This window comes from Dendrobates tinctorius, unplaced genomic scaffold (assembly GCF_039654945.1).
Source record: "Dendrobates tinctorius isolate UK_male_01 unplaced genomic scaffold, ASM3965494v1 ptg000158l, whole genome shotgun sequence".
Lineage (NCBI taxonomy): Eukaryota > Metazoa > Chordata > Amphibia > Anura > Dendrobatidae > Dendrobates > Dendrobates tinctorius.
Window position 1 is genome coordinate 4052483 of NW_027361825.1, and position 24795 is coordinate 4077277.

General features: G+C 42.8%; 1 protein-coding gene across 1 annotated transcript in view; it reads left to right on the forward strand.

Annotated features, from left to right (window-relative positions):
• Positions 1-636: 636 nt before the first annotated feature.
• LOC141051776 (complement factor B-like) overlaps positions 637-24795 on the forward strand; it is a 55507-nt gene continuing 31348 nt past the window's right edge. Inside the window, exons 1-7 of the mRNA XM_073548800.1 lie at positions 637-790; positions 7757-7960; positions 8538-8723; positions 16658-16831; positions 17857-17952; positions 19563-19696; positions 20930-21068. Of these exons, the coding sequence (XP_073404901.1) occupies positions 757-790; positions 7757-7960; positions 8538-8723; positions 16658-16831; positions 17857-17952; positions 19563-19696; positions 20930-21068 (967 nt within the window). The 5' untranslated portion in view covers positions 637-756. The remainder of the gene's footprint in view (positions 791-7756; positions 7961-8537; positions 8724-16657; positions 16832-17856; positions 17953-19562; positions 19697-20929; positions 21069-24795) is intronic.

Genomic DNA, 24795 nt, shown 5'->3' on the forward strand with positions numbered 1-24795 from the left:
GCCTGCTGATTGGCGTGGAGACGGAATCAACCTTCTCCTTGCGTGTTCTCTGTCTTCCCACCCCCTGCAGTCAGGGGCAAAGGTCTGCTGCGGTGAGAAAGTAATCCCCCCCCCGCAACAATGGTGACAGCCTCGATCGTTCCAGTCCAGACACACAAGAAGCTGCCCAAGCCCGGTCCATCTCCCTACAATAGCAGGCAACTTAGCAAAAGAAATAAGGAAAAACAGCCATAAGACACTGAAGAAAGTGAGTGGATAGTGAGTATGACAGCAAGAAGATTAATAATGTGTGAGGAAAAGAAAATAATGCAGATTTAATGAATAAAGTGAGAGATAAGAGACGTCGAAGTGTCATAAACATAAACAAGCAACATAAAGAAGAACAAATAATAATTGCCTTGACAATTTTAGGACTATTTCATCACAAATTGCACTTCCCTACGTTACATTACACACTTCTTGCTCCTCTGTACCTTGTCTCAGCTTTGCCCAATTGCCCCACAGTTATGTCCTGCAAGCCTCTAATTTTTACACAATATATAAGGAGGAATTTCCCTATTTTCATGTCTCTGGTGAATTGGGTAATATCACTCGGCTCCTCCTCTCTGCAAACACCTGTTGTGAAACCGAACTGTTTATTTTATCATTTACAGGAATTCACTTGTCCTCGACCCCTAGTATATATACACAGCACCAAACCCACAGCGAGGCTCAGATGCCAGGAGGAGAGGGACGCAGAAAGACGACAGGCACAAGATGTTACCTCTATTGCTCCTCAGCCAAATAGCACGTAAGTAACTGAGCGATCTCAAGACGTTTATTGGGATTTACAGATGGAGCAGGTTTTATGGTAGCGAGTGATACAATAGAGCTGGAGCAGACGGTCTATAAAATGAAGACTCAGATTGTTTCCGAGGTCACATTTCATGTCTTGTCCATTGAAGGTCGTCATTATTTAAGTTTGGATACTATTAAAAAAATGAGGCTTATATAATAAAGGAACCCTCCCTGCAGATCTGCTTGCAGAAAAATATATTTATCCTGAAACTGGATATCTGCAAACTGGATCATTTGACGACACGTGGGAAATGCACCCGGGCATAAGGAATCTTAAGATTTGCAGAATTTTATCCATTTTACAAGGTTCTACCATATAGAAAGAGAGTTTATATACTATGAAATAATTAAAACACTAACAAACCCCGCCATATGACCAGGACCTGTACATATAACCTAAAGAAGATGTCTTATTTCTCGTGGCCAGATTAGATTACAAATTTGCAAAAAATGCAAAATTATTTTACAATTAATTTATAAATTTGGGATTTTACCACTGACATCTTCACAGTTTAGACATTGTATGGCGGCAATGTTTGGACACTATTTTGGGTAACATTGTGTATGAAATACAGTATATTACTGTGTTATGTGGACACTATATGATAATATTATTTGTACAGTATGTTGCAGTATTATATTTAAGGTATTGTGCATACATTGTATACCGCGGTGTATAGTGGTATAATTTCGCCACTTGATTGGAACACATTTTGGTGTTGATGTGCTCTGTTGTTTGGGAAATATACATCATGATGTGGACATTATTCAGTGCTATTACTGTATGTGTGGTATTAGTTAGGTGGTATTACAAGTGCTTCTCACAAATTTATTTCTGTTCTTCAATACAAAAAGTAGAGTTATTACAGAGTGATCTATTTCACGTGTTTATTTCTGTAATGTTGATGATTATGGCTTAAAGCCAATGAAAGCCCAAAGTCATTATCTCAGTAAATTAGAATACTCTATAACACCAGCTTGAAAAAATGATTTTAAAATCTGAAATGTTGGCCTACTGAACTGTATGTCCAGTAAATGCACTCAATACTTGGTTGGGGCTCCTTTTGCATCAATTACTGCATCAATATGGAGTGGCATGGAGGCGATCAGCCTGTGGCACTGCTGAGGTGTTATGGAAGCCCAGGTTGCTTTGATAGCAGCCTTCAGCTCGTCTACATTGTTGGGTCTGGTGTCTCTCATCTTCCTCTTGACAATACCCCATAGATTCACTATGGGGTTAAGTTCAGGGGAGTTTGCTGGCCAATCAAGCACAGTGATACTGTTGTTTGTAAACCAGGTATTGGTACTTTTGGCAGTGTGGACAGGTGCCAAGTCCTGCTGGAGAATGACATTTCCTTCTCCAGTTTTTGAATTTCCACAAAAATTTAAAATAACCAATACATTTCATTCAACATCACAATTGTGTTCCACTTGTTGTTGATTCTTCACCAAAAATTTACATTTGGTATCTTTATGTTTGAAGCATGATATGTGGGAAAAGGTTGAAAAGTTCCAGGGGGCCGAATACTTTCACAAGGTACTGTAATCACTCGAATAGCAGACAAATGGGCACAGGCACATGAAGGAAGCTCTGTCACTCTCTGGCCCTGATTAGACGGCTGAACTGTCAATCAACACACTGACAGCTCAACACGCCTCAGTCTCTGATTTGACGACTGAGTTGTGCTTAACCATACAGACAGCTAAGTATGCTCCTGTCCTAGATTGGATGACTGAACTGTTACTCAATGCTTCCAGATGCACAGATAGGTGGAATTGTGACAGTTGACCAGAAGACTCCGACCAGATGATCAGCACATGACAAGTTGGAACCAAAGGATCTCTCTCAGGGTCTATATCCCCTCCATTGAAAGAGACATAGGAGAGCATTTTGGACCCTCTGAGAATCCACTATCCTCTACACCTCATACTCCAAACCTCCATCAACAGAAACAAGAGGAGGCGGAGACGAGGCAGACAATATCAATGGGACAAATGGTTTCAACAAGGACCTGTGGAACACATTTGGGATGTTAAGAGTCAAAGTAAGTCTTTAAGGGGTTGTTCAGTCCAAATCGATAAGTCTATAGTCAGTCTGTGTGCACTGTGCACTGGATTCGCCAGTTTCTGAGCCGGGACTGGATCGGTATGTATGAGTTATACACACTCCCAGCCAGAGCCCATATAGTTTAAGTGGCCTCCCTCCATACACTTGTATGGAACAAGGCCACACCCTTTAGTCTGCCACATCACTAGTTGCAGTGCAGTCTCGCTCCATAAAAGTATATGGAGCGAGACCGCACCCACTAGTCGGCTTCTGGCTTGGAGTATGTATAACTCATACTTAAGAGGGAAAGGTATCCAGCAACAGATCCATAGGTGAGTGATTATTTAACCAATTTCTGACATCAGGCATAATAGTATGCCGATGTTGGACACCCTCACTTTGATGTGGGCTCTGGCGGTGAGCCCACATCTTTCCCAGCTGACATGTGCCTGGAACAACCGTGAGTGGAATCGCATTCAACCCGCAGCTATTAACCCATTAAATGTCGCTCTCAAACGCTGACAGTGTCATTTAACATGCACTTCCTGCAATTGTGCTGGAAATCCACTCATTGGTGATCCCCGTCAGGTGATCGCAGGTCACCAATGGGTTCGCCCCATTCAAAATACAACAATAAAAAAGTCAAATATACACATATTTGGAATTCAATTCAAAGGAAGCCCAAATGAACGGCACCAAGGCTCTAATCCACCAGCAACAAGTCGAGGATCAATCACAGGCACACAGTGTGTAGAAAACACTGCTGAGGCTAATGGTGTTCAGCATCAGAAAAAACATGCTGAATTTAAAACAAGAAGGGAAAAAGATGCGGCACTCACCCAGATTTGCAGTGCAGTGTTTCTTTATTCACATTAAAGGTCACACAATAAAGGACGGGCAGATTTGCATGAGGCATGCGGGGAAAAAGACGGACGGCAGCCGTTTCGCGTACACAGACACTTCAACAGGTCCAGGTTATCAGTTTGGACCTGACAACCCCTTTAATCTAAATGTCACTGGAATAGCATCCTCCACAATCTCATGCTCTTGAATTTAGGACCCATCTTCGTTGATGCTACTTTTAGTTAGTATTTTTGGAAGATAACCAATCCTTATATCACCTACTTTGAAGATGGGACCTGCTGAACGTTTCTTATGAGCCTTCCGTTTTTGGCAAAGCTGAGCCACCCCAATATTCTTCGGAATCTCCCTCCAGACATCCCCTAATTTCTGTATGGCAACCTCTACTCAGGACATCCAGAACTCTTCCAAGAGAATTCACCTAAATGGGAATAACAACCATATTTGCAAAAAAAGGCGAGGTTCCATTAGACTGGTTAACTCGGCTGTTAAAGGCAAACATGAGCAGGAGGTAAAAATGAGAACCAGTCCTCCCACTGAGGTGCAACAAAACACCTTAAAATTTGTTCCAATGATTGATTTGTCCTCTCAGTCTGACCGTTCGTTTCAGGATGATAAGCAGAGGAAAATGACAAGTCAATCCCCAATTTTTTACAAAATGCTCTCCAGAACTGGGGACAAATTGCACCCCTCTATCAGATATAATGTTCTTGTGGGGAAGGTGACTTGACGGATGGATGTGACTGGCAGTAGGAGGGGACAGTTTGTACAGGGGAGACAGAGATTGACAGGATAGAAGGGCGACAACTAGGAAAGGCAGGATAGAAGGGTGTAGTATTGGAAAGTGACCACAAGATGGCAGGGGAGAGTAGTGTAGGACTGAACAACAGCTTATGGCTCAGATACACTTAGTCATGGGGGGCAGGGAGATAGGAGCCCGGGTGGGAAATTCCCTTGTGAGAGAGGGGATAAATAGAAGAAGGCGGGGCTCGAGAGGAGTCTAGTCCCAGGAGAAGCTCAGAGGAAGACAGAGAAGAGAGAGCTCGGCCAGGGAGCGGACAGAGAAGAGACAGTCAGGGGGTGGCCCTGACCCGACGGACCGCAGGACAGGCGAGGTGACGTACCGCAGGACAAGTGAGGCCCCGGGGGTACCGACTGGACCACGACCTCGGACAGGTGAAGCGCTGGGGGTAGATTGGTCTAGGACAGCCCCCAGTGAAAGATCCGCGAGGTGCGTTACTGTGACTTCAACGGAGGTACAGGTACCCGGGCCTGGAGACAGTGTGAAGAAGCTGCGGTGCGTGTTTGGTGGTCGTCAGGGGACGACGAAATAAACCTGGAACTGTTACAACTGGATTCCGTCTCCGTCTCGTCTGTGCCTCATCTGGTAAGCAGTGGTCCACCCCCAAGCCCGGCCTCCTACCACATTCTGACAGATTCTAAGCAACTTCACGACATGATTGATAAAGAACCTGGAAAGTGTTTCATCATTCGGCAACCCAAAATAATGGGACAAAATGAGCCTGTCTACTGAATCGGTTATCTATCTCCCAAATAGTAGATTTTCCTCCAGACACATGCAAATCAGTGAAGAAATCCATGAAAAAATGTGTCTGTGGTTTTTCTGGAATAGGTAATGGAGCCAATTCCCTGATCGGCCAGTTATGACAGACTTTAGCGGGTGCGCAAACTCACGCACCTCAACTTCTGCCTGAAAAACTAAAAGGGCCGCCAACTGAAAAACGGGCTGGCGGCCCCCCAAGAGGTGTTACACCGTGGCCCACTGGGCAAATTAGCAGTCCGGGCCTGCTTCTGGATCTAATGTTTACATTTTTGCACTGTGCAGGAGCAGTGAATTATGATTACAGACACTAGGTGATTGAAATAGCTGAAACCACGCTTGAGGGTATGGCAGAGAACAAAAAATATAGTGATAGAGTGAAAAAATGCAATAAAATCCACTTTTTTGAGATAATGAATTGCACAGAGATAGGATCCTCTTACGAACAGATAAACCACTTAATCTGGTCCTTGTGTAATGTGGAGTCCTGGACTGGACAGCGTTTAGGAGTGTTAGTTCTCACTTAGGTGTGTCATACCGGGATATAAGCCCCTTTAGATCCTTTTAGGTGAAAGTGACCTTACCACTGGGGAAAGTTGGCTGAAATAAAAAGTGCCCAAAAGTATACTGCAAAGTGAAAAAAAAATAAATTAACAGGCCCAATCGGTTAGTCATTTACCCGATGCTGGTAAGTTGCTAGTTGCTGCTTAGGTGTAGAAAAGTTGTGTGCACTTGCCGGGTTAGAGGCAGGTTATGTTGTAGTTGCTGCCTAGGTTTAGTAAAGTAGCGACTGCTTTGCCGGGTTAGAAGCCGTTTACAACTTGGTTTTTGCCTGGATGTAGTAGGGTTGCGTCCAGATGACAGGTATAGAGGTATACTCCTAACCCTGATGAAGAAGGAAGCAATCCTTCTAAATGCGTTGGTCAATCTTTTGGTCCCAGTGCCACTCTGTAGCCTCTGTGAAGTCACACATTAGTTATCACAGTCCGCCATCTTTCTTCGATGATATCCAGGGACGTCACCGGCTGGGGCTTCCCTGGCTCTACATAGCTCTCCTGCACTCTTGCTGCACCACGTTTGACAGGAGTATGACCTCTATACCTGTCATCCGGACAGAAACCTACTACATCCAGGCAAAAATATAATATGTGTTTCAAGCACTAGTGCTCCCAGGTGACAATTTTTCCTCTTGACCTTATACGTACGTGTTGACCCCATGCTTTATACTTGAGTCTCTTGTTACTACTCATCTTGTCTTTTTATGTGTAACATTTATTACAGGTTTTGTGTATGATTATGATTTAATAAATTTATACTCATTTTTTCTCAATGGACCATCTTGACTCGTTTTTTGTATTATACTCTATGTTTGGAGGGTCTAGCTGACAAACCACTGTTGGCTCACTAGACTGTTAGGTCCCCCTTTATTGTACAAATGCATATGATGGTTTCTGTTCTTTTAATATTGTTTAAATGGTGATAGACTTTGATTCATTCACACAGCTGTAGTTTGTGTTGTTTGCAGCTCTTGGGGTGCCAACCTCTGATGTCAGGCAGGGACAGACTAGTGTCAGAGAAGGGTTTTTCCTAGTGTGAACAGGGACTTGTCAGGTTCAGGTATTTGTATTCCTGGCTTGTATGTTAGCCACATGAATGTGCTTTGGCAGTCATAACAACTGAAAGGCGACATTATTAAAGAATGGAAAGTGGGGACATTATAACTGGATGGGGAATGGCGACATTATTACTGGATGGGGAAAAGGGACATTATACCAGGATGGGAGACATATATTATTGGAAGGGACCAAGATGGGGACATTACACCAGGATGGGGGATATCATTACTGGATGGGACCAAGGATCAGGGACATTATATCAAGAAGGGGCCCAGGATGGGGGACATATATTACTGAATGGGTATATTACACCAGGATGGGGGACATTTTTTACTAGAAGGGGCTCAGAATAGGGGATATTATTACAGGAAGGTGCCCAGGATGGGGACATTATACCAGGAAGGACCCAAGATGTTGAACATTATTACTGAAAGGCCCCAGAATGGGGACATTTTTATTGGTAGGAGCACAGGTAGTTGGACATTATTACTGCAAGAGGCTCAGGATGATGTCCCCCTAATAGTACAGGATGGGGATGGTGACATAATATTAAGATGGAGTTACATGTATGTCTGTATAGGATTTAGAACGCTACAAGGGCCCATCGATCTGACCAACACGCATGTGGGGGCCCAGGTCCTAATTCTGCACTTGGGCCCAACGGATGTTAGGTACTCCACTGAATATAATACAGGATGAAATTGGGGCGTGTGTTATCATGCATATTGAGATAACAGTGCCTGCCCTATAATAATACAAATCTCTGCCCAGGCTAATTGTTTTGCTTCTCCTGGAAGGCCATTTGTACAATCACTGTTTTCCTTTTCTTTTTAGTGTGCATTGCAGCCCCTACACCTGAATGTGATCTTAATAAAATAACCATTGCTGGTGGGACTTACACTGTGACTAATGGAGGAAATGTTGGCAGTACGGTGGAGTACAGTTGCCCTCAAGGAATGTACCCACACCCATCCTTCTCACGGGATTGCCTCTATACTGGTCGGTGGACGGATGAGAAAGTGAAGGCACAATGTAGAGGTAACTAACTACACATCTCTTTACTGAGACATTACAGTGACATTTATAGGCAATAACCAAGGACAGAGTTATAGGGGGAGCAGAGGTAGCAGTCACATCTGGACCTTGGTTACTCAGAAGACCCAAAGGCTCCTCTGCCACTGAAGATGACACCAGTATTATAAATGGCACATGGTAGCTGGTGACCTGATACACATTTTGCATAGAATATAATAATCTTTATATAGCGCTAACATATTCCGCAGCGCTTTACAGTTTGCACACATTATCATCACTGTCCCCGATGGGGCTCACAATCTAAATTTCCCTGTCATACAAACTCCTTGCAGATGTTGTCCTTGGTGGGATTCGAACCCAGGACTCCAGCGCTGCAGTGCTATCCACAGAGCCACCGTGCTACCCATAAGAATATGACTGTACCGCTTAGCATTATTGGACTGGGGATCCTGGGAAGCTTCAAATAAAGTTGTCTTCTACTGCAGCTTTACTGTGCTTCATCTTGGGTCAAATAAAGGATCAACTGGTTCCACTTCTGTAGATTATTTCTACGTGATGCTTGGTTCCTTTACCTCCACAGTTGTGAAGTGCCCCAGACCAGAAATGTTCGAAAATGGAGAGTTCCATCCTCCGAAAGCGGTATACTTTGTGGGGCACGTCCTGACCTTCGAGTGCTGGGGAGGATTCAAAATGTTCGGACCTGAAAACCGCACCTGTCAGGCAAATGGAAAATGGAGTGGAGAAGATACGAAATGTGACGATCAAGGTACAATTTAGTGTTAAAATGAAATCATACATAACAAATATATATATATATAATTGCTAAATATATATCGGTAAATAATTTAGTATGCAAAATAATATAGTAAAGACTTAAGACAACAATTAATAAAATAGAATATATAATATCAAATAATAAAAAATGTAATCTAATCATATATAATAAATATAATTTAATAAAGTACAAAAATAAATCATTTAGTAATAACAATAAGCAAAGTAATACAACAAATAATATATTAAAAAGAAAGAGTAAATATTATATTAAGTAATATAATAAAACAAGTAAAATAATAAATATAGTAAAAACAAGTAAATTAATAAAATAACAAAAATATGTATAATAATAAAACAGTAAAAACAGCAAGTCAACTTTAATAAACAATGTAGTAAAAACAGCAACTAAAATATCATAAGTAACCTAATAAAAAAAGTATAATAATAAAGCAGTAAAAACAATAAGTACAATATTATAAGTAATAAGATAATAGAATAAAAGAATTCGTAAAATTATATAGTAATAACACACATATGCCACATTTGGGTTTATGAAAATGTTACAAATCCACTAACTGATTCTTATATTTTCTTATGCCCTGATAAAAAAAAAACACTTTTATTTTTAACAATCATGTATGGATTTTACACAAAACGCACATGAAATTATGTACAAGCAAGATGAACAAGAAAAATCTTTATTGTAGCTAAAAATGTACCCAATATTATATGCAAAAATGTATTGAACATTCATTATGTAACTTTATACGTTCACCTTGGTGTTCGAGTGGTGGTGGACGGTGATGATGAGGAGGAGGACACCAAATAGCCAAAATCAGGAAGCGTATACCCATGTTTGGGTGTGAAGAGGTGCATGGGAATATACACCTCCCAAAAAGACAGTACATTGGAGGTTATGTTTCGCTGTCATCATTTGGTGGTGTCGAGAAGTCTGGCCCAATCCATCCCCTGTCTGCATTTTCCGTTAAAAGGCGAATGTGCTTATCTGAGATAATTCCATGAGCGGACTTAAAACCCGCTCTGTCAAAAAGCTAGTGGCCGGGCAGGCCAGGACCTCCAAGGCGTAGAGAGCCAGTTCATGCCACATGTCCAGCTTGGATACCCAATAATTAAAAGGCACTGAGGAATCACGGAGGACGTTGGTACGGTCAGCAAGGTACTCCTTCAGCATCTTAGAGAACATTGTATTCCTTGTGAGATTACTCCGTGCCTCAGGGCAGGGCAATGGGAGGGTCTGAGAAAACTGTCCCAGAACTTTGCCAGTGTTCCCCTGCCTCTGCTGGATTGGAGTTGTGTCTCTCTTACCTGTCCTCCTTGGTTCGCCAATGAACTGTTATCTCTGCCGCCATTGTTTTGAGATGGGAATTTTTTTTAATAATTCTGCAACAATGGCCTTCTGGTACTGCACCATTTTGGTACACCTGTCTGCCTCTTGAACAAGAGATTGAAAGTTCTCCTTGTAGCGTAGGTCTAAAAGTGTCACTACCCAGCAATGACTGTTACCCAATATTTTTACAATATGAGGGTCACGGGAAAGGCAGCGCAACATAAAGTCAGTCATAGGTGCCAGACTGGTAACAGGCAAGCCTTCTGTGTCCTCACTAACAGGACAACTCACCAAGGTGTCCTCCTCCTCTTCCTCCCTGTCCTCAGGCCATCCACCCTGAACAGATGGTATGACAGTTTTGGTTGTAGTACCGCCTACAGCACATGAAAGTAGCTCCTGCTCTTCCTACTCCTCCTCTTCCTCATTGTCAACTAATCCACATTGGGATGACATGAGGCTGGGCTGTGTGTAATCACCCTGTATGGTCCCTTGCTCCATGTCCTTGAGCTCCGCCTGCAATGCATCCTCTTTCAATGTGAGCAGAGAGCTTTTCAGAATGCAGATGAGCGGGTGGTGACGCTAGTTATGGCGTCATCGCCGCTCACCATCTTGGTGGACTCCTCAAAGTTTTGGAGGATGTTACATATGTCTGACATCCATGTCCACTCCTGAGGTCTTATGTGTAGAGTCAAACCTGAAAAACGACGGCATTGTTGATTCTAGTATTCAACAACTGCCTACTTCTGCTCACAAATCCTTTCCAACATATGCAGTGTAGAGTTCCAATGCTTGGGGACATCACACACCAGTCGGTGAGCTGGAATCTGCATTCGCTACTGAAGCACGGCAAGGGAGGTTGAAGCTGTACCTGACTTTCTAAAATGGGCCCTCAGGCGGTGTACTTTCACCAGCAGATTTAGCAGCTCCGTGTAGCTTTTTAGAAAACGTTGAACAACGAGGTTAAGCCCATAGGCCAGGCATGGTGCGTGTGTCAGTTCTCCTTGCCTCAGAGCTGCCACCAGGTTCTTGCCATTGTCAAACACAACCATGCCTGGCTGGAGATTCAGCGGTGTCAGCCACACATCTGCCTGCTCTTTCAGAGCTGTCAACAACTCTTCAGCATTGTGCGGTTTGTCACCTAAGCAAATTAGCTTCAGCACAGCCCGTTGCCGCTTGGCTTTGGGAGTGCTGCAGTGCTTCCAGCTTATGACTGATGTGCTCATTTCGGAGATGGAGGCTGAAGAGGAGGGGGAGGAGGAGGTGCAGGAGCTGTACACAGTGGGGGCAACCCTGATTGATGTAGGGCCCGCAATCCTTGGTGTCGGGAGGATGTGTTCCATCCCAAGGTCTGACTGGGTCCCGGCTTCCACTATGTTAACCCAGTGTGTCGTATGCGAGATGTACCGTCCCTGTCCAAGTTTCCTAGGTTAGGTGTACTTTCCCAGTAACTGCATTGTTGAGGGCATAGGTAATGTTGTGGGACACGTGCTTGTATAACGTCGGGACGGCACAGCGGGAGAAATAGTGGCGGCTGTTGACCGAGTACCTTGGGATGGTCGCCACCATCAGGTTGCGGAAAGCTTCCGTCTCCACAAGCCTAAAAGGCAACATTTCGAGCACAAGCAGATGAGAAATATGAGAATTGAGTACTGTGGCCTGTGGGGCGTTGGCTGCGTATTTCCGCTTACGTTCCAATGACTGGGGTATGGACAACTGAAGGCTGCGCTGGGACAAGGACGTGGGCGTGCTTGATGATGGTTCTATTTGACTGTGGGCAACGACAGGTGCAGGGCAGGAGGCATCTTCACATGCACCGTGGACAGGGGATTGGCTTGCATGCACAACAGTGGAAGAAGCAGTGGTGTCACACGCAGACACTGTTTCTACAGCCTGGGGTTGAGCCCACAAAGTCGGGTGCTTTGCTGCCATGTGTCTGATCATGCTGGTGGTGGTAATACGGCTGGTAGTTTTGCTACCCCTGCTGATGCTGGCATGACAGATGTTGCAAATTGCCTGTTTGGGGTTATCGGCAGAGTCATTAAAAAATAACCAGAATAGGGAAGACCTAACAGTTGGACTAGCAACTTCCGTCATGTTGGTGCAACGGGGAACGGTTGCATGCCTTCTGTCTGCAGCCACCACACTGCTTCTTCCTGCCTGAAGTGGTGCTATGCCTACCTCCCCTTGTGCACTGCTGTCCTCGCTCTGCATGTCCTCCTGCCAGGATGGGTCTGGTACTATATCATCCAGCACCTCATCTTCCACTTCCGCACTCTGGTCCTCCTTACTTTCTGGCACTTGTGTCTCATCATCGTCCACCTCTTGTGACCGTGGCTGCTCATATATTTGTGCATCGCTACATGGAATATCATCTTGTCCCGCTTCAAGTGGACCAGGCGAGAGGCACGAATCTACAAATTGAAAACTGAACAGCTCTTCAGAGTGTCAGAGTGTGGGATCAGTTGTGTCAGGGCACTCAACATGGTGGGAGGAAGGAGGATGAGGTTGAGGAATATGCGGTCCAGATTCACGGCTGCTCTGACTTGACTGTGTGGAAGACAGGGTGCTGGTGGTGGTGGATAAGTAACTGGAAGTATTATCCGCTATCCAACCAACAACCTTTTCACACTGCTCGGGCTTCAATAGTGCTGTCGTCTTGCCGCGGTCCCTTAGGACTTTGTACACTAAGGTCCAGAGAGATGTTGGTGTTTTTAGTGGCCCAAATTCAGCTTGTCCACGGCCTCGGCCACGGCATGCACCATAACCATCACGTCCACTTCCACGTCCCTTGCCACGCTCCATGCTCATTGTAAATGGACTAGAATATTATAGACGTTCACTACAAATTGCTGAATTGGGAGCCAACTTGTAAGTGATACATGTGCGGGAAAACTACACTTTTACCTATCTGGACTGTAGGTAAAAATGTTTTTTGGCTTATCAGATTTGTGTCAATAAGTACGGTAACAGACTGCAAAAACACTAGAATATGTAGGCCTAAAATGGCCAAATTTTTTGCACAAATAATTGAGGCCTGTTAGGGAGATACCACACTGACAAATCAGTGGCCAATATTTTTTGCTTTTTTAGGCTAAATAGTGCTGTATATAACTACAGTGACACACAGGAAAAAAAATGGAAAACCGGCCTAAAATGGCCAAACTTGGAGCACACAGATTTATGAGCTGGCACTGAAATACCACACTGACAAATCTTTGGCCTGTATTTTTTGCTTCTTTAGGCTAAATAGTGTTGTATATGTGGCGCCCCTGAGGCTTCAGTCGCCACAGAGGTACTGCACCTTCTCTCCAGGTGTGGTACCCCACCATCCGGGTAAGGTGGGAACTCCCCTCCACACTCCAACACCTGCACCCCACACATGGGATAGTTCAGCAGGGACCCATCCGTGCCTTTTGTGGTCCCTGGCTTCGTAACACGAGAGGTGCTGGGCAGGCGGATGGAGTTAGATATAAAAGAGAGGGAAAGTGTATGATTACCAGTCAGTCTGACGGGAAGTCAGTGAGTTCAGTTGGTGAAGATGGATGTTTGAAGGACGTGCTGCAGCAGGTCCCAGTGATCTGGGCTGCTGGCACGGGGAAGGAAGAGAAGGAGAAGAGACATAGACTTAAGACTACAGATTCCATAAGAGCGAGAGAACAGATCGGAACGAAGGAGAACAGAAGGACGGTGGGAAGCAGGTTGAGAAAGAGAGATAACCCTTCCAGCCCAGAGCGCAAAGGCCGGCGCCCGGTCCCCGAGGTTGATTGGAACTTTTATATCCGACAGCAGACACCGGTGGAGTAGTGAGCCGCTAACGCCTTACTCCCATCATAGACTTGGGACACAACAGCACCCATATAGTGAGCCAGGACTCCTGCGTGAGGAGTCCCCGATAGAGGCTCAAGCTGTCTGTCATACAAGTAAGGGTCATAGGAACCCGGGACAAGAGGTACTCCAGGGAACCACGGTACTGGGGTGCTTCACACTTAAAGGCGCGTTAGAGGAGACGTTCAGGAAGGTACATGTTGGCGGAGTGTTGGAGGGGAGAATCCTGTCTTATCTGGAGGTTGGCTGAGGCCCTGACCTGGAGAACACGGCACGGAGGCAGGCATTTGTGTGAACTGCAAACAGTGAGTAAAGCTTTGGAACTGCACACTCTGGTGTCCTCCAGTTCTTCCAGCACCGCTACACCTGGGTACCTACACCATCTGCGCCTCCCCGCCATAAATTCATCTACACTGCCCTGGGACTACGGCTCCGCCTGTGGGGAGCTTTACCATCTCTGCTGCAAACACCATCAGTCCCAGTGGATCTGCCGCAGCGTTGGCTTAGCATCACACTTGCCAAACACCACAGGTGGCGTCACAAACTATTCTTATAAACTGTAATATAAACTTCCACCATTTACATTGGGCGCCCAGGGCCACGGACCGGGTCACCGCTGCTATGACACATTCCCCCTGACACCGGCCCGGTACCGAGTACCCCACAGCCCTGGGACGAGGGGGCGACCCATATATAACTACAGTGACACACAAAAAAAAAAGGAAAACCGGCCTAAAATGGCCAAACTTGGTGCACGCAGATATATGAGCTGGCACGGAGATACCACACTGACAAATCTTTGGCCTGTATTTTTTGTTTTTTTTAGGCTAAATAGTGCTGTATACAGTATGACTACAGTGACACACAATAAAAAAAATGGAAAACCGGCCTAAAATGGCCAAATTTGGAGTACGCAGATATATGAGCTAGCATGGAGACATCACACTGACAAATCTGTGGCCGGTATTTTTTGCTTTTTTAGGCTAAATAGTGCTGTATATAACTACAGTGACACACAAGAAAAAAATGGAATTTAGGCCTAAAATGACCAAATTTTTAGCAGACGGATATACCACACTGTAAAATATGTGGCCTGTATGTATTTTTGGGGGGGGTTCAGCAAAATGGTGTCAAGAAATTGTGTAAGACACTCAAAAAAATTCTACTCTACCATACCACATAAAAATGAAAGATTTCTCTGCGCAACCAAAAGTGATTTTTGGGACCCCTTTAAAATTGCTACACGTACAACACACACATGCACGCAAGGACCACACACGCATGCAAACACACTCAGATGGATGCACCCTACGCACACGGATGAACATTACTGAGCAGCAATATTGGTCAGGTGAAAAATGCCTCATAGTAAGATTGTCATTATTGCTTACTATACTGGGAGCTTTCATTCATTGTGTGAGGGCTGCTCTGTAATTACTATTCATCCTATTACATCTCTTATCAGTGTCAGGTGAATACTAAAGGGTCATAATACTAAGGACAGTTTTTTTAAAATGCCACCCAAAAAATGACCATCTATTCGGCAATTTCATTTTTGATAAAAAATAGTTAAAAAAAATAGTTGTAATAGCTTATACTACATAATATGTAAAATCAATAAAAATGTTGAAATGAAAAAAAGTTGTTGTTCACATCAATTAGTAAAATGTCAAAATAATAAAAATTTAAAGTGGAAAAAAAAATTACTGTAGCACTCTGAAAATTTCAATATCAGGGTGAAACTGAAAAGAGCTACCATAACCAACAATTTAACATATTTTCCGCGAGCGAAGCCGCGAGTATTCTACTAGTAAAATCATAATAATTGCAGAGGGCTTAGTGGGTGAGTAATAATTTATTATTTGATATTATAGCTCTCCTACTCTTAAGCCACTGATTTAATAACATGGAGAACCCATGTATCACAGGTATTAATAACATAAATCTAGACCAAGTCCTCCTTTTAGTGTTGCTCTTCTTGGACCCTGAGTAAAGAATTATGCTCAGCTCTACAGAGTGGGCCATTTATTTGGATACACCTGGGTGGGCCATTTATAAAGATGAAATCCAAAATGACCGACTTCAAAATGGCCGCCATGGTCACCACCCATCTTTAAACGTTTTCCCCTCCTATATACTAATGTGGCACAAACAGGAAGCTGATATCACCAGCCATTCCCATTTAATTTAGGTTTATTCATATAAATCGCCGACCTAGGTGTATCCATATAAATGGCCCAACCTGTAGATTGTTTATTGCCCATTGAGTTGGAATACAGGTCCAGGTCTGGTAGACCCCAGCAGGAGTGTAATATGATCCATCTGAAAGCTTCTGTAAAGTCAGGGGTACTGATTGAGACACAGCGAGCACTACTTGCAAGGAAAGTTGGGATTCAGATTGATTTTATTTACCTATCTTGATATTTTTGCACAAAATCATAAGTTTCCACAGCAAAACTTAGATTGGGTGCATCACCCAGGGTCAAATAATAAAATTCTAGCACCCTGCAGCCACCACTAGGGGGAGCCAACAGCAAGTATTGAACTCCAAGGGAAGTGTAAATATCTATCTGTACGTGGCTGCCTCTAGTGGTGACTGTAAGTAAATGCTAATGAAAGCAAGAAAAGCACAAAAGTATACTACTATACTATATTATCCTCTGACGCTGCTGATTTCTCTCTTTGCATTTCGCTTGCAAGTTCCATTCCTATTTGACTCCTTTTGTTTTTCATGTATTACCCACATACAGAGGGTGACTGTCCAAATCCAGGAGTTCCTATCGGGAGCACAAAAGTAGGTTCTTCCTACAAGATTGAGCACAAAGTGACATATACATGCCAGCAGAATCTTCGCATGTTCGGCTCTAAGGAGAGAGTCTGTATGGAGAATAAGCGTTGGTCCGGAGCAGAACCGTCCTGCAGATGTAAGATCACATACTCTTTATGGAATAAGATGTTGGACTTGCTGTGCAGTTTTCCATTACTCATCTTTTACTTTTCCTAATCCATTTGTCCGATCCCACAACTACTCTGTTGGAATTTTTGGGCTAATGCGATATACTTGTTTGAGATTAGGTTAAGAACACTGCAGCTAAAATGAAAAAAAAAGTGTCTCCATGGTTACAGACTACAAACAGACCCTGTGTAGTCAGATCCTGTAGTCGTGTGTTAATTTCCACCTTCTGCCTTTTCATTTACTTCCTATAGGGAGGCAGATAAAGTGGAGTACGACATGATTTCAGACTACAGTTTGTTTGTAGTCTGTAACCATGGTGATGCATAAGGTCTACATAGGAGCTACGTACACATAATTGTAGACTTCGTCATTTTGTTTTGCTGAATTTGGAGCAATAAAATATGGCTGCAAAAGAATCCATATCCTCCAAAAACCTTTAATGTAGAAAATTGCAAATGATGCAAACACAAAAGGAGGGGAGGACAGAAATAAACCTATGAGAAACTGTAGTTTCCTCTATGATGACAATTTTTAGGTTAGTATCCCTATAAAAAAAAAAAAGAAACAAAACAGAGTCTTTTTTTTCCAAAGAGACAGAGACACTCTTGTTTTAAGGCTATGTCTTGTACTGCAGCTGATGCACCTCTTACCTGACGTGGGCATTGCTACAATACCAGACAAAGGGCCTTATTTATCAAAACAGCTCTAACAGAATGTCTGTCTTTGTAACCCATAGCATCCAATGACCGTGCAGCTTTCATTTTGGAAACTGCTCTGGAAAAATGAAAGCTGCGCTGTGATTAGTTGTTATGGGCGACGGACAGTTTTTCTTTCTTTTCTTTCCTTCAGATAAATGTTCCCCATCGTGTACAGAAATGGGTTGCTCTGTCTATGGAAAAGAAAAAGGATTTTTTTTCTAATATCATAAAACCCCTTTAGTAATAGATCCCTGTTATATGTGTAAGGTGTCTGATGTGTTTCTTTCCTCCACAGTCTGGTATACTTTTGATACCCCCGATGAAGTGGCGGAGACTTTCTCTTCCTCCCTTTCTGAAACTATTGAATCATCAGACAAAGATAAAGTAGAAGGTAAGAGACCAGTACGTGACATGAACTCTACAATGGAGGATACCTATGTTATAGCGGGAAATAGACGGGCGGTAAACAAGAAATACTCAAATATTAGATATGGCAGTCAAGTAAGCAGAGCAAACAGGGCCGGGTCCAGAGTCCAGGATTATTTGGCACTCGGGCTTCCTAGGAAGAGAGAGTTGATGTTTAGTTTGGACTGGGAAAATTTACCTTCCAGTAGATGAGATCATGAAAGGAGTAGAAGAGATTTGCTAGGAAAAGCTGGAGGAGAAGCGTAGATTAAAGGTTATGAATTAAAGGGTTGTCCTACCAGCAACATCTATAAGGATAAGTGAGAGAAGAATGATTAGTGGGGGTCAATCCGATGTGAATCACCATTGACCATGAGAAAGCAGGTTCAGCATCCGCCATGTGAATGGATCAATAGTGCGCATGTTCCTCCTCTGGTTTATTCCTGGTGTGGTGGTCACGCATGCGCACTCCCATTTTTATAAATCCATAGAAGAGAATGGAATGGTGGTCATGCATGTCCATTAAGTTGGGATAAATAGTATATAATGTCCTATAGATAGGTGATAACATGTTATTTTTGGGGGATTACCCCTTTAAGGTGTATATTCCTACTTTTAAGACTCATTTTCAGGGAGATGTAGTACTTTTGTCCTGCATATCTAGTGCAAGTAAGAAGAATCCCCTGATTCTTACTTGCGATCTGTAGAATAGCAGCAATTATTACACCTCCCATGTCGGAGGATCGAGGAGATGGGACTGAGCTACTGAGCACGTTTGACCACTGTCTGCAGGAGACCTGTGGTTGTCATGTCAATCCATCGGTAACCCACAATCACGTGACGGGGGTCACCGATAGGCGGATTTCCAGCGCAATTGCTGGAAGTGCATGTTAAATGCCGCGATCTAGGCACATGTCAGCTGTTAAAAACACCACTGGAGCCCACATCAAAGGGAGGGAGTCCGACATCGGCGTACTATTATGCCCGATGTTGGAAAAGGGTTCAAATATTTTTTAAAAAATCTATCATTTCCTTTACACTGCACAAATACTTGCTACCTTCTGCTGCATTATTATCTTGTGAGCCAGCCCCCTCCCCTTTGTAAAGACCATAAAAATTAGCACTAAAATAAAGGCCCTTATAGCTGGAACCATAAAGGGGATTCTAAATAATACAAATAAATAAAACACAAAATTCAAGGTGGAAGCTGGAATAAGATAAGAGGAACACTTAGACACTTTTGACCTGACACACTAGATAGGTGAGCCATGGAGGAGGTGCTTTACAGTATCCATTTTACTTTCATCAGATTAAAAGGGGCCTCCAACGGACGCTGCTCACATTAAGACTGAGATACAGATCCTGTATAATATAAACCCGCCACTCAATTAGTGGATACAAAATTATCTTTAATGCAGACCAAGGCTGTTGTGCATGCATATGTACTACAACCTTGGTCTGTATTAAAGTTCATTTTGCATCCACTAGTTGAGTGCCGGGTTTATATTGGAACCTACTTAGGCACCTACCACAGTAGTGCCCACGGCGTTTCTTTATGATATACAGATCCTGACACTTCTTTTATTTTTAACATAGGGGAGGCTGTTCGTAAAATAGGAGTGAAAGAAGGAGGTCTCATGAACATCTTCATTATCATCGATGCCTCTAAAAGCGTTGGACCAAAAAACTTTCAAACCGCAAAGGATATTAGTGAAGTGTTCATAGAAAAGGTATGGAGAATATATGTATCCTCTTAGGATACTAATACAGAACCTGTATGAAAATGGCGTACCCTCTGCTGCTGCAATGTAACTATACCATATAGTGCCATAAAAGTGTGCCGCTTTGTTATAATATGTAATACTGCTATACAGTTATACAATGCTACTACCACCATACACTGCAAATAATGCACTGTGCAGTAATTGTGCCAATCAATGTAAATGTACAGTGACATATCCAAGCCTCGTCTGAATGGAGTAGAGGTCAAGCGTGATCACCTCCGCTCCATTCATTCTTTATGGTATTGTATGAGTCCTGCACTATCAATAGGGGATAACATCTATTTGGTACAACCCCCGACTTCTCAATATAAAATTTATTTTTGTTTTTTGCAAGACTTAGGTGCTAGCATATCGCTGGCGCCCCTACAGCACCTAATGTGCTTGTGTTGGATGTTTTTCTTTCTAAGAAAAGGCTTTCATCTTTCAATCCTACCCCATGGGCCAAGACATACTGTATGAAGAATATGCAAGATTTGTGTCACATGAAGTACACAACCAGGACTTGCCAGAAATTCATGCAGCTTCTTTAATGTTGCTGTAGCCCTCTTGGCAGACTACCGGACCAATTTTCTTCTTGTGTTTTCATCAATTTTTGAGGGACGTATAGTTCTAGGTAAAGTCACTCTTGGTGCCAAATTTAAGCCACTTCTACATGACAGTTTTCAGTGTCTCATTGTTTATCCTTGGAAACATTTTTGTAACCTTTTCCTGAAGTATAACTTACAACAGTGAGATCCCTTTGATGTGTTGTCAGCTGTTTACAGACCATGGCTTCTCTGTAAAATGCAACTAAGAAAATACCAAGAAAATTCTCCTAGAACACTTAAAGTTTATATGAGGTTTATCAGAATCCTTGTAAATGATGGTGGCCGTGTACTGACTATGATGTAACATGAATTTACATGGATTGGATTCTGGACACAACCACATCCCCAATTATAGGACGGTGTTCACACTTATACACCCACTGTATTTTAGTTTTGTTATTTTTATCTCCCTCCTAAAAATGATTTCAATTTCTTTCTCATTGGATTTGTACAAATTTTGGGAAACATTAGAGGTGGAAATCTTTCTGAATTGATTCTCCTGGGTATGATTTTTTTTTTTTTACATGACCTGGCATTTTAACAGTGGTGCGTCAACTTTTTATTTTGATTGATATATCAATATCTCTTACAGATAGCCAGCTTTGATTTTACCCCTCGCTATGCTGTCATCTCGTATGCGTCATTTGCAAAACCCATTATGCTGCTTTCTGATGATGATAGTGTGGATGCGGACGCGGTCATCGAGAGGATTAAAGAGTTTAAGTACGCAGGTAATGGGGTTCACGTCACTTTCCCAATAACTGTACTAATTATATAACAAAAAATTATCAAAAGCTACCACACTACAGAATTATAATTGAAGGGGTATTATAGTTTAGAGAACCCATGTCCTTACAAGCCATTACATAAGGACTCATTCACGCGAGAGGAAAATAAATGTCACAAGCCCCCTACATATAATAAACTAGCACCCTTTAGTGCCTTTAATATGACACTAAAGGTTGTTTAGCTGCCTTATTTAACCTATTAAATAAATGATTAAATAATTTTAAAAAACTAACGTGGGTTCCCCCTAATTTTGATAACCAGCCAAGGTAAAGCAGACAGCTGCAGGTTTATGTTATTAGGCTGGGAAGGTCCATGGTTATTTGGCCCTTCCCAGATTAAAAATACAAGCCCGCAGCCGCTAAAGAATTGGCACATCACATGAGATGTGCCAATTCTGGTGCTTTGCCTGGCCCATCCCAATTGTCCTGATGCGGTGGTACTCGGAGTAATGGTAGTTGCTGTTGATGACAGCTGCAATTTGTCAGAAATCAGAGCTACTAACAACTATCAAGGAATGGAGAGGTGTCTATTAGACACCCCCCATTACTAACCCAGCATTTAAAAATAAAAAGACACACACAACAGGTCTCCCATAGTCCAGGGAATCCACCGTAGTCCACCGAATCCGCAGTAGTTCACCAACAGATACCCAAAAGACATGAAAAGGGTCCAAATAAACAATACACTCTCCTTTGTTCACCAATTTATTCCCAACTAGCGTTTCCACACAGATCCAATCTAGTGTTCCTTGAATCTAGTATCCGCGACTGTGAATAGCGTTATAGTTACTGACGTCACCGCTGTTCTGAGCTGCCGAGTCACACTGCCCTCTATGAGACTCTGCGACTCTGATAAGTGGTGTAGCTACCGACATCACCGCTGCTCAGAGACGATGGGTCACGTGGGAGCCAGCAACTCTAATTAGCGGTGATGTCAGTACCCAGCACCTGTGAATAGCAGTATAATACCTGCTTTTCACAGTCGCTGGCACCAGATTCAAGGAACTGTGGACTACGTTGGATCTGGGTGGCAACGTTTTTTGCGAATAAATTGGTGAACGAGGGAGAGTGTATTGGTTATTTCTCTCACTTTTTATGTCTTTCAGGTATCCATTTGTGGACTGCAGCGGATTCGGTGGACTACGTCCGATTCCCTGGACACTAGTGGACCTACATTGCTTTTTTTTTTTTCTTTTTTTAAAAAAAATAAATAAATTTGTGAACCAGGGATTGTGTGAGGGAGTATTTATTCAAATAAACTTTTTTTTGTGTGTTTGTTTACTGGATTATTAATTCGGGTATCTGATAGACACCTCTCCATTACTAACCCCAGGGGTTGATGGCAGCTATGATTTTTGACAACTACAATTATCCCCATTTCCACTGCGCCAGGGCAATCAAGAAGAGCCCGGCAAAGAGGCAGAATTGGGGCATCTCATGTAATGCGTCAATTCTGGGGTGGCTCGGACTTGTATTTTCAGGCTGGGAAGGGCCCAATAGTCATGGACCTTCCCAGCCTCATAATATAGGTACATAGCTGTCTGCTTTACCTTGACTGGTTGTCAAAAAATAGGGGGGACCCCACTTTTTTTTAATTTATTTTTTTAATAGTCTATGTAAAGCGAAACACTCTTTAGTGCCACATGAAAGGCACTAAAGGGTGAAAGTTTATTATATGTAGCGGGCTTGTGAAATTATAGGTCTATAAGATATCTATCTATTCTATTATCTATCTATCTATTCATCCATTCTATATACTGTGTATCTGTATATAAGATTGCTTTATTAGTTTGTAAACTACTTTTACAGTTGTGGCCAAAAGTATTGACACCCCTGCAATTCTGTCAGATAATACTCAGCTTCTTCCTGAAAATGATTGCAAACACAAATTCTTTGGTATTATTATCTTCATTTAATTTGTCTTAAATGAAAAAACACAAAAAGAATTGTCCTAAAGCCAAATTGGATATAATTCCACATCAAACATAAAAAGAGGGTGGACAAAAGTATTGGCACTGTTTGAAAAATCATGTGATGCTTCTCTAATTTGTGTAATTAACAGCACCTGTAACTTACCTGTGGCACCTAACAGGTGTTGGCAATATCTAAATCACACTTGCAGCCAGTTGACTTGGATTAAAGTTGACTCAACCTCTGCCCTGTGTCCTTGTGTGTACCACATTAAGCATGGAGAAAAGAAAGAAGACCAAAGAACTGTCTGAGGACTTGAGAAACCAAATTGTGAGGAAGCATGAGCAATCTCAAGGCTACAAGTCCATCTCCAAAGACCTGAATATTCCTGTGTCTACCGTGCGCAGTGTCATCAAGAAGTTTAAAGCCCATGGCACTGTGGCTAACCTCCCTAGATGTGGATGGAAAAGAAAAATTGACAAGAGATTTCAACGCAAGATTGTGCGGATGTTGGATAAAGAACCTCGACTAACATCCAAACAAGTTCAAGCTGCCCTGCAGTCCGAGGGTACAACAGTGTCAACCTGTACTATCCGTCGGTGTCTGAATGAAAAGGGACTGTATGGTAGGAGACCCAGGAAAACCCCACTTCCTACCCCGAGACATAAAAAACCCAGGCTGGAGTTTGCCAAAACTTACCTGAAAAAGCCTAAAGCGTTTTGGAAGAATGTTCTCTGGCCAGATGAGACAAAAGTAGAACTTTTTGGGCAAAGGCATCAACATAGAGTTTACAGGAGAAAAAAGAGGCATTGAAAGAAAAAAACACAGTCCCTACAGTCAAACATGGCGGAGGTTCCCTGATGTTTTGGGGTTGCTTTGCTGCCTCTGGCACTGGACTGCTTGACCGTGTGCATGGCATTATGAAGTCTGAAGACTACCAACAAATTTTGCAGCATAATGTAGGGCCCAGTGTGAGAAAGCTGGGTCTCCCTCAGAGGTCATGGGTCTTCCAGCAGGACAATGACCCAAAACACACTTCAAAAAGCACTAGAAAATGGTTTGAGAGAAAGCACTGGAGACTTCTAAGGTGGCCAGCAATGAGTCCAGACCTGAATCCCATAGAACACCTGTGGAGAGATCTAAAAATGGCAGTTTGGAGAAGGCACCCTTCAAATATCAGGGACCTGGAGCAGTTTGCCAAAGAAGAATGGTCTAAAATTCCAGCAGAGAATTGTAAGAAACTCATTGATGGTTACCGGAAGCGGTTGGTCGCAGTTATTTTGGCTAAAGGTTGTGCAACCAAGTATTAGGCTGAGGGTGCCAATACTTTTGTCTGGCCCATTTTTGGAGTTTTGTGTGAAATGATCAATGTTTTGCTTTTTGCTTCATTGTCTTTTGTGTTTTTTCATTTAAGACAAATTAAATGAAGATAATAATACCAAAGAATTTATGTTTGCAATCATTTTCAGGAAGAAACTGAGTATTATCTGACAGAATTGCAGGGGTGTCAATACTTTTGGCCACAACTGTACATTACATAGAGAATTACAGCATGTAAAATATAATGTTAAAACGCATTGCATATGGATGTCATACGGATACTAGGTGAGGAAAATCGCATTGTACTCGCATGACACTTTTCCTACTTTTCTGGATTAACATCGGACTGATTTTTTATACGGTAGTGTTACTCCAGCCTAAAGGTGTGTGGAGACGGGATGGATAGAGTGTCTTTCATTCTGGAGAACCTCTCCTGGCC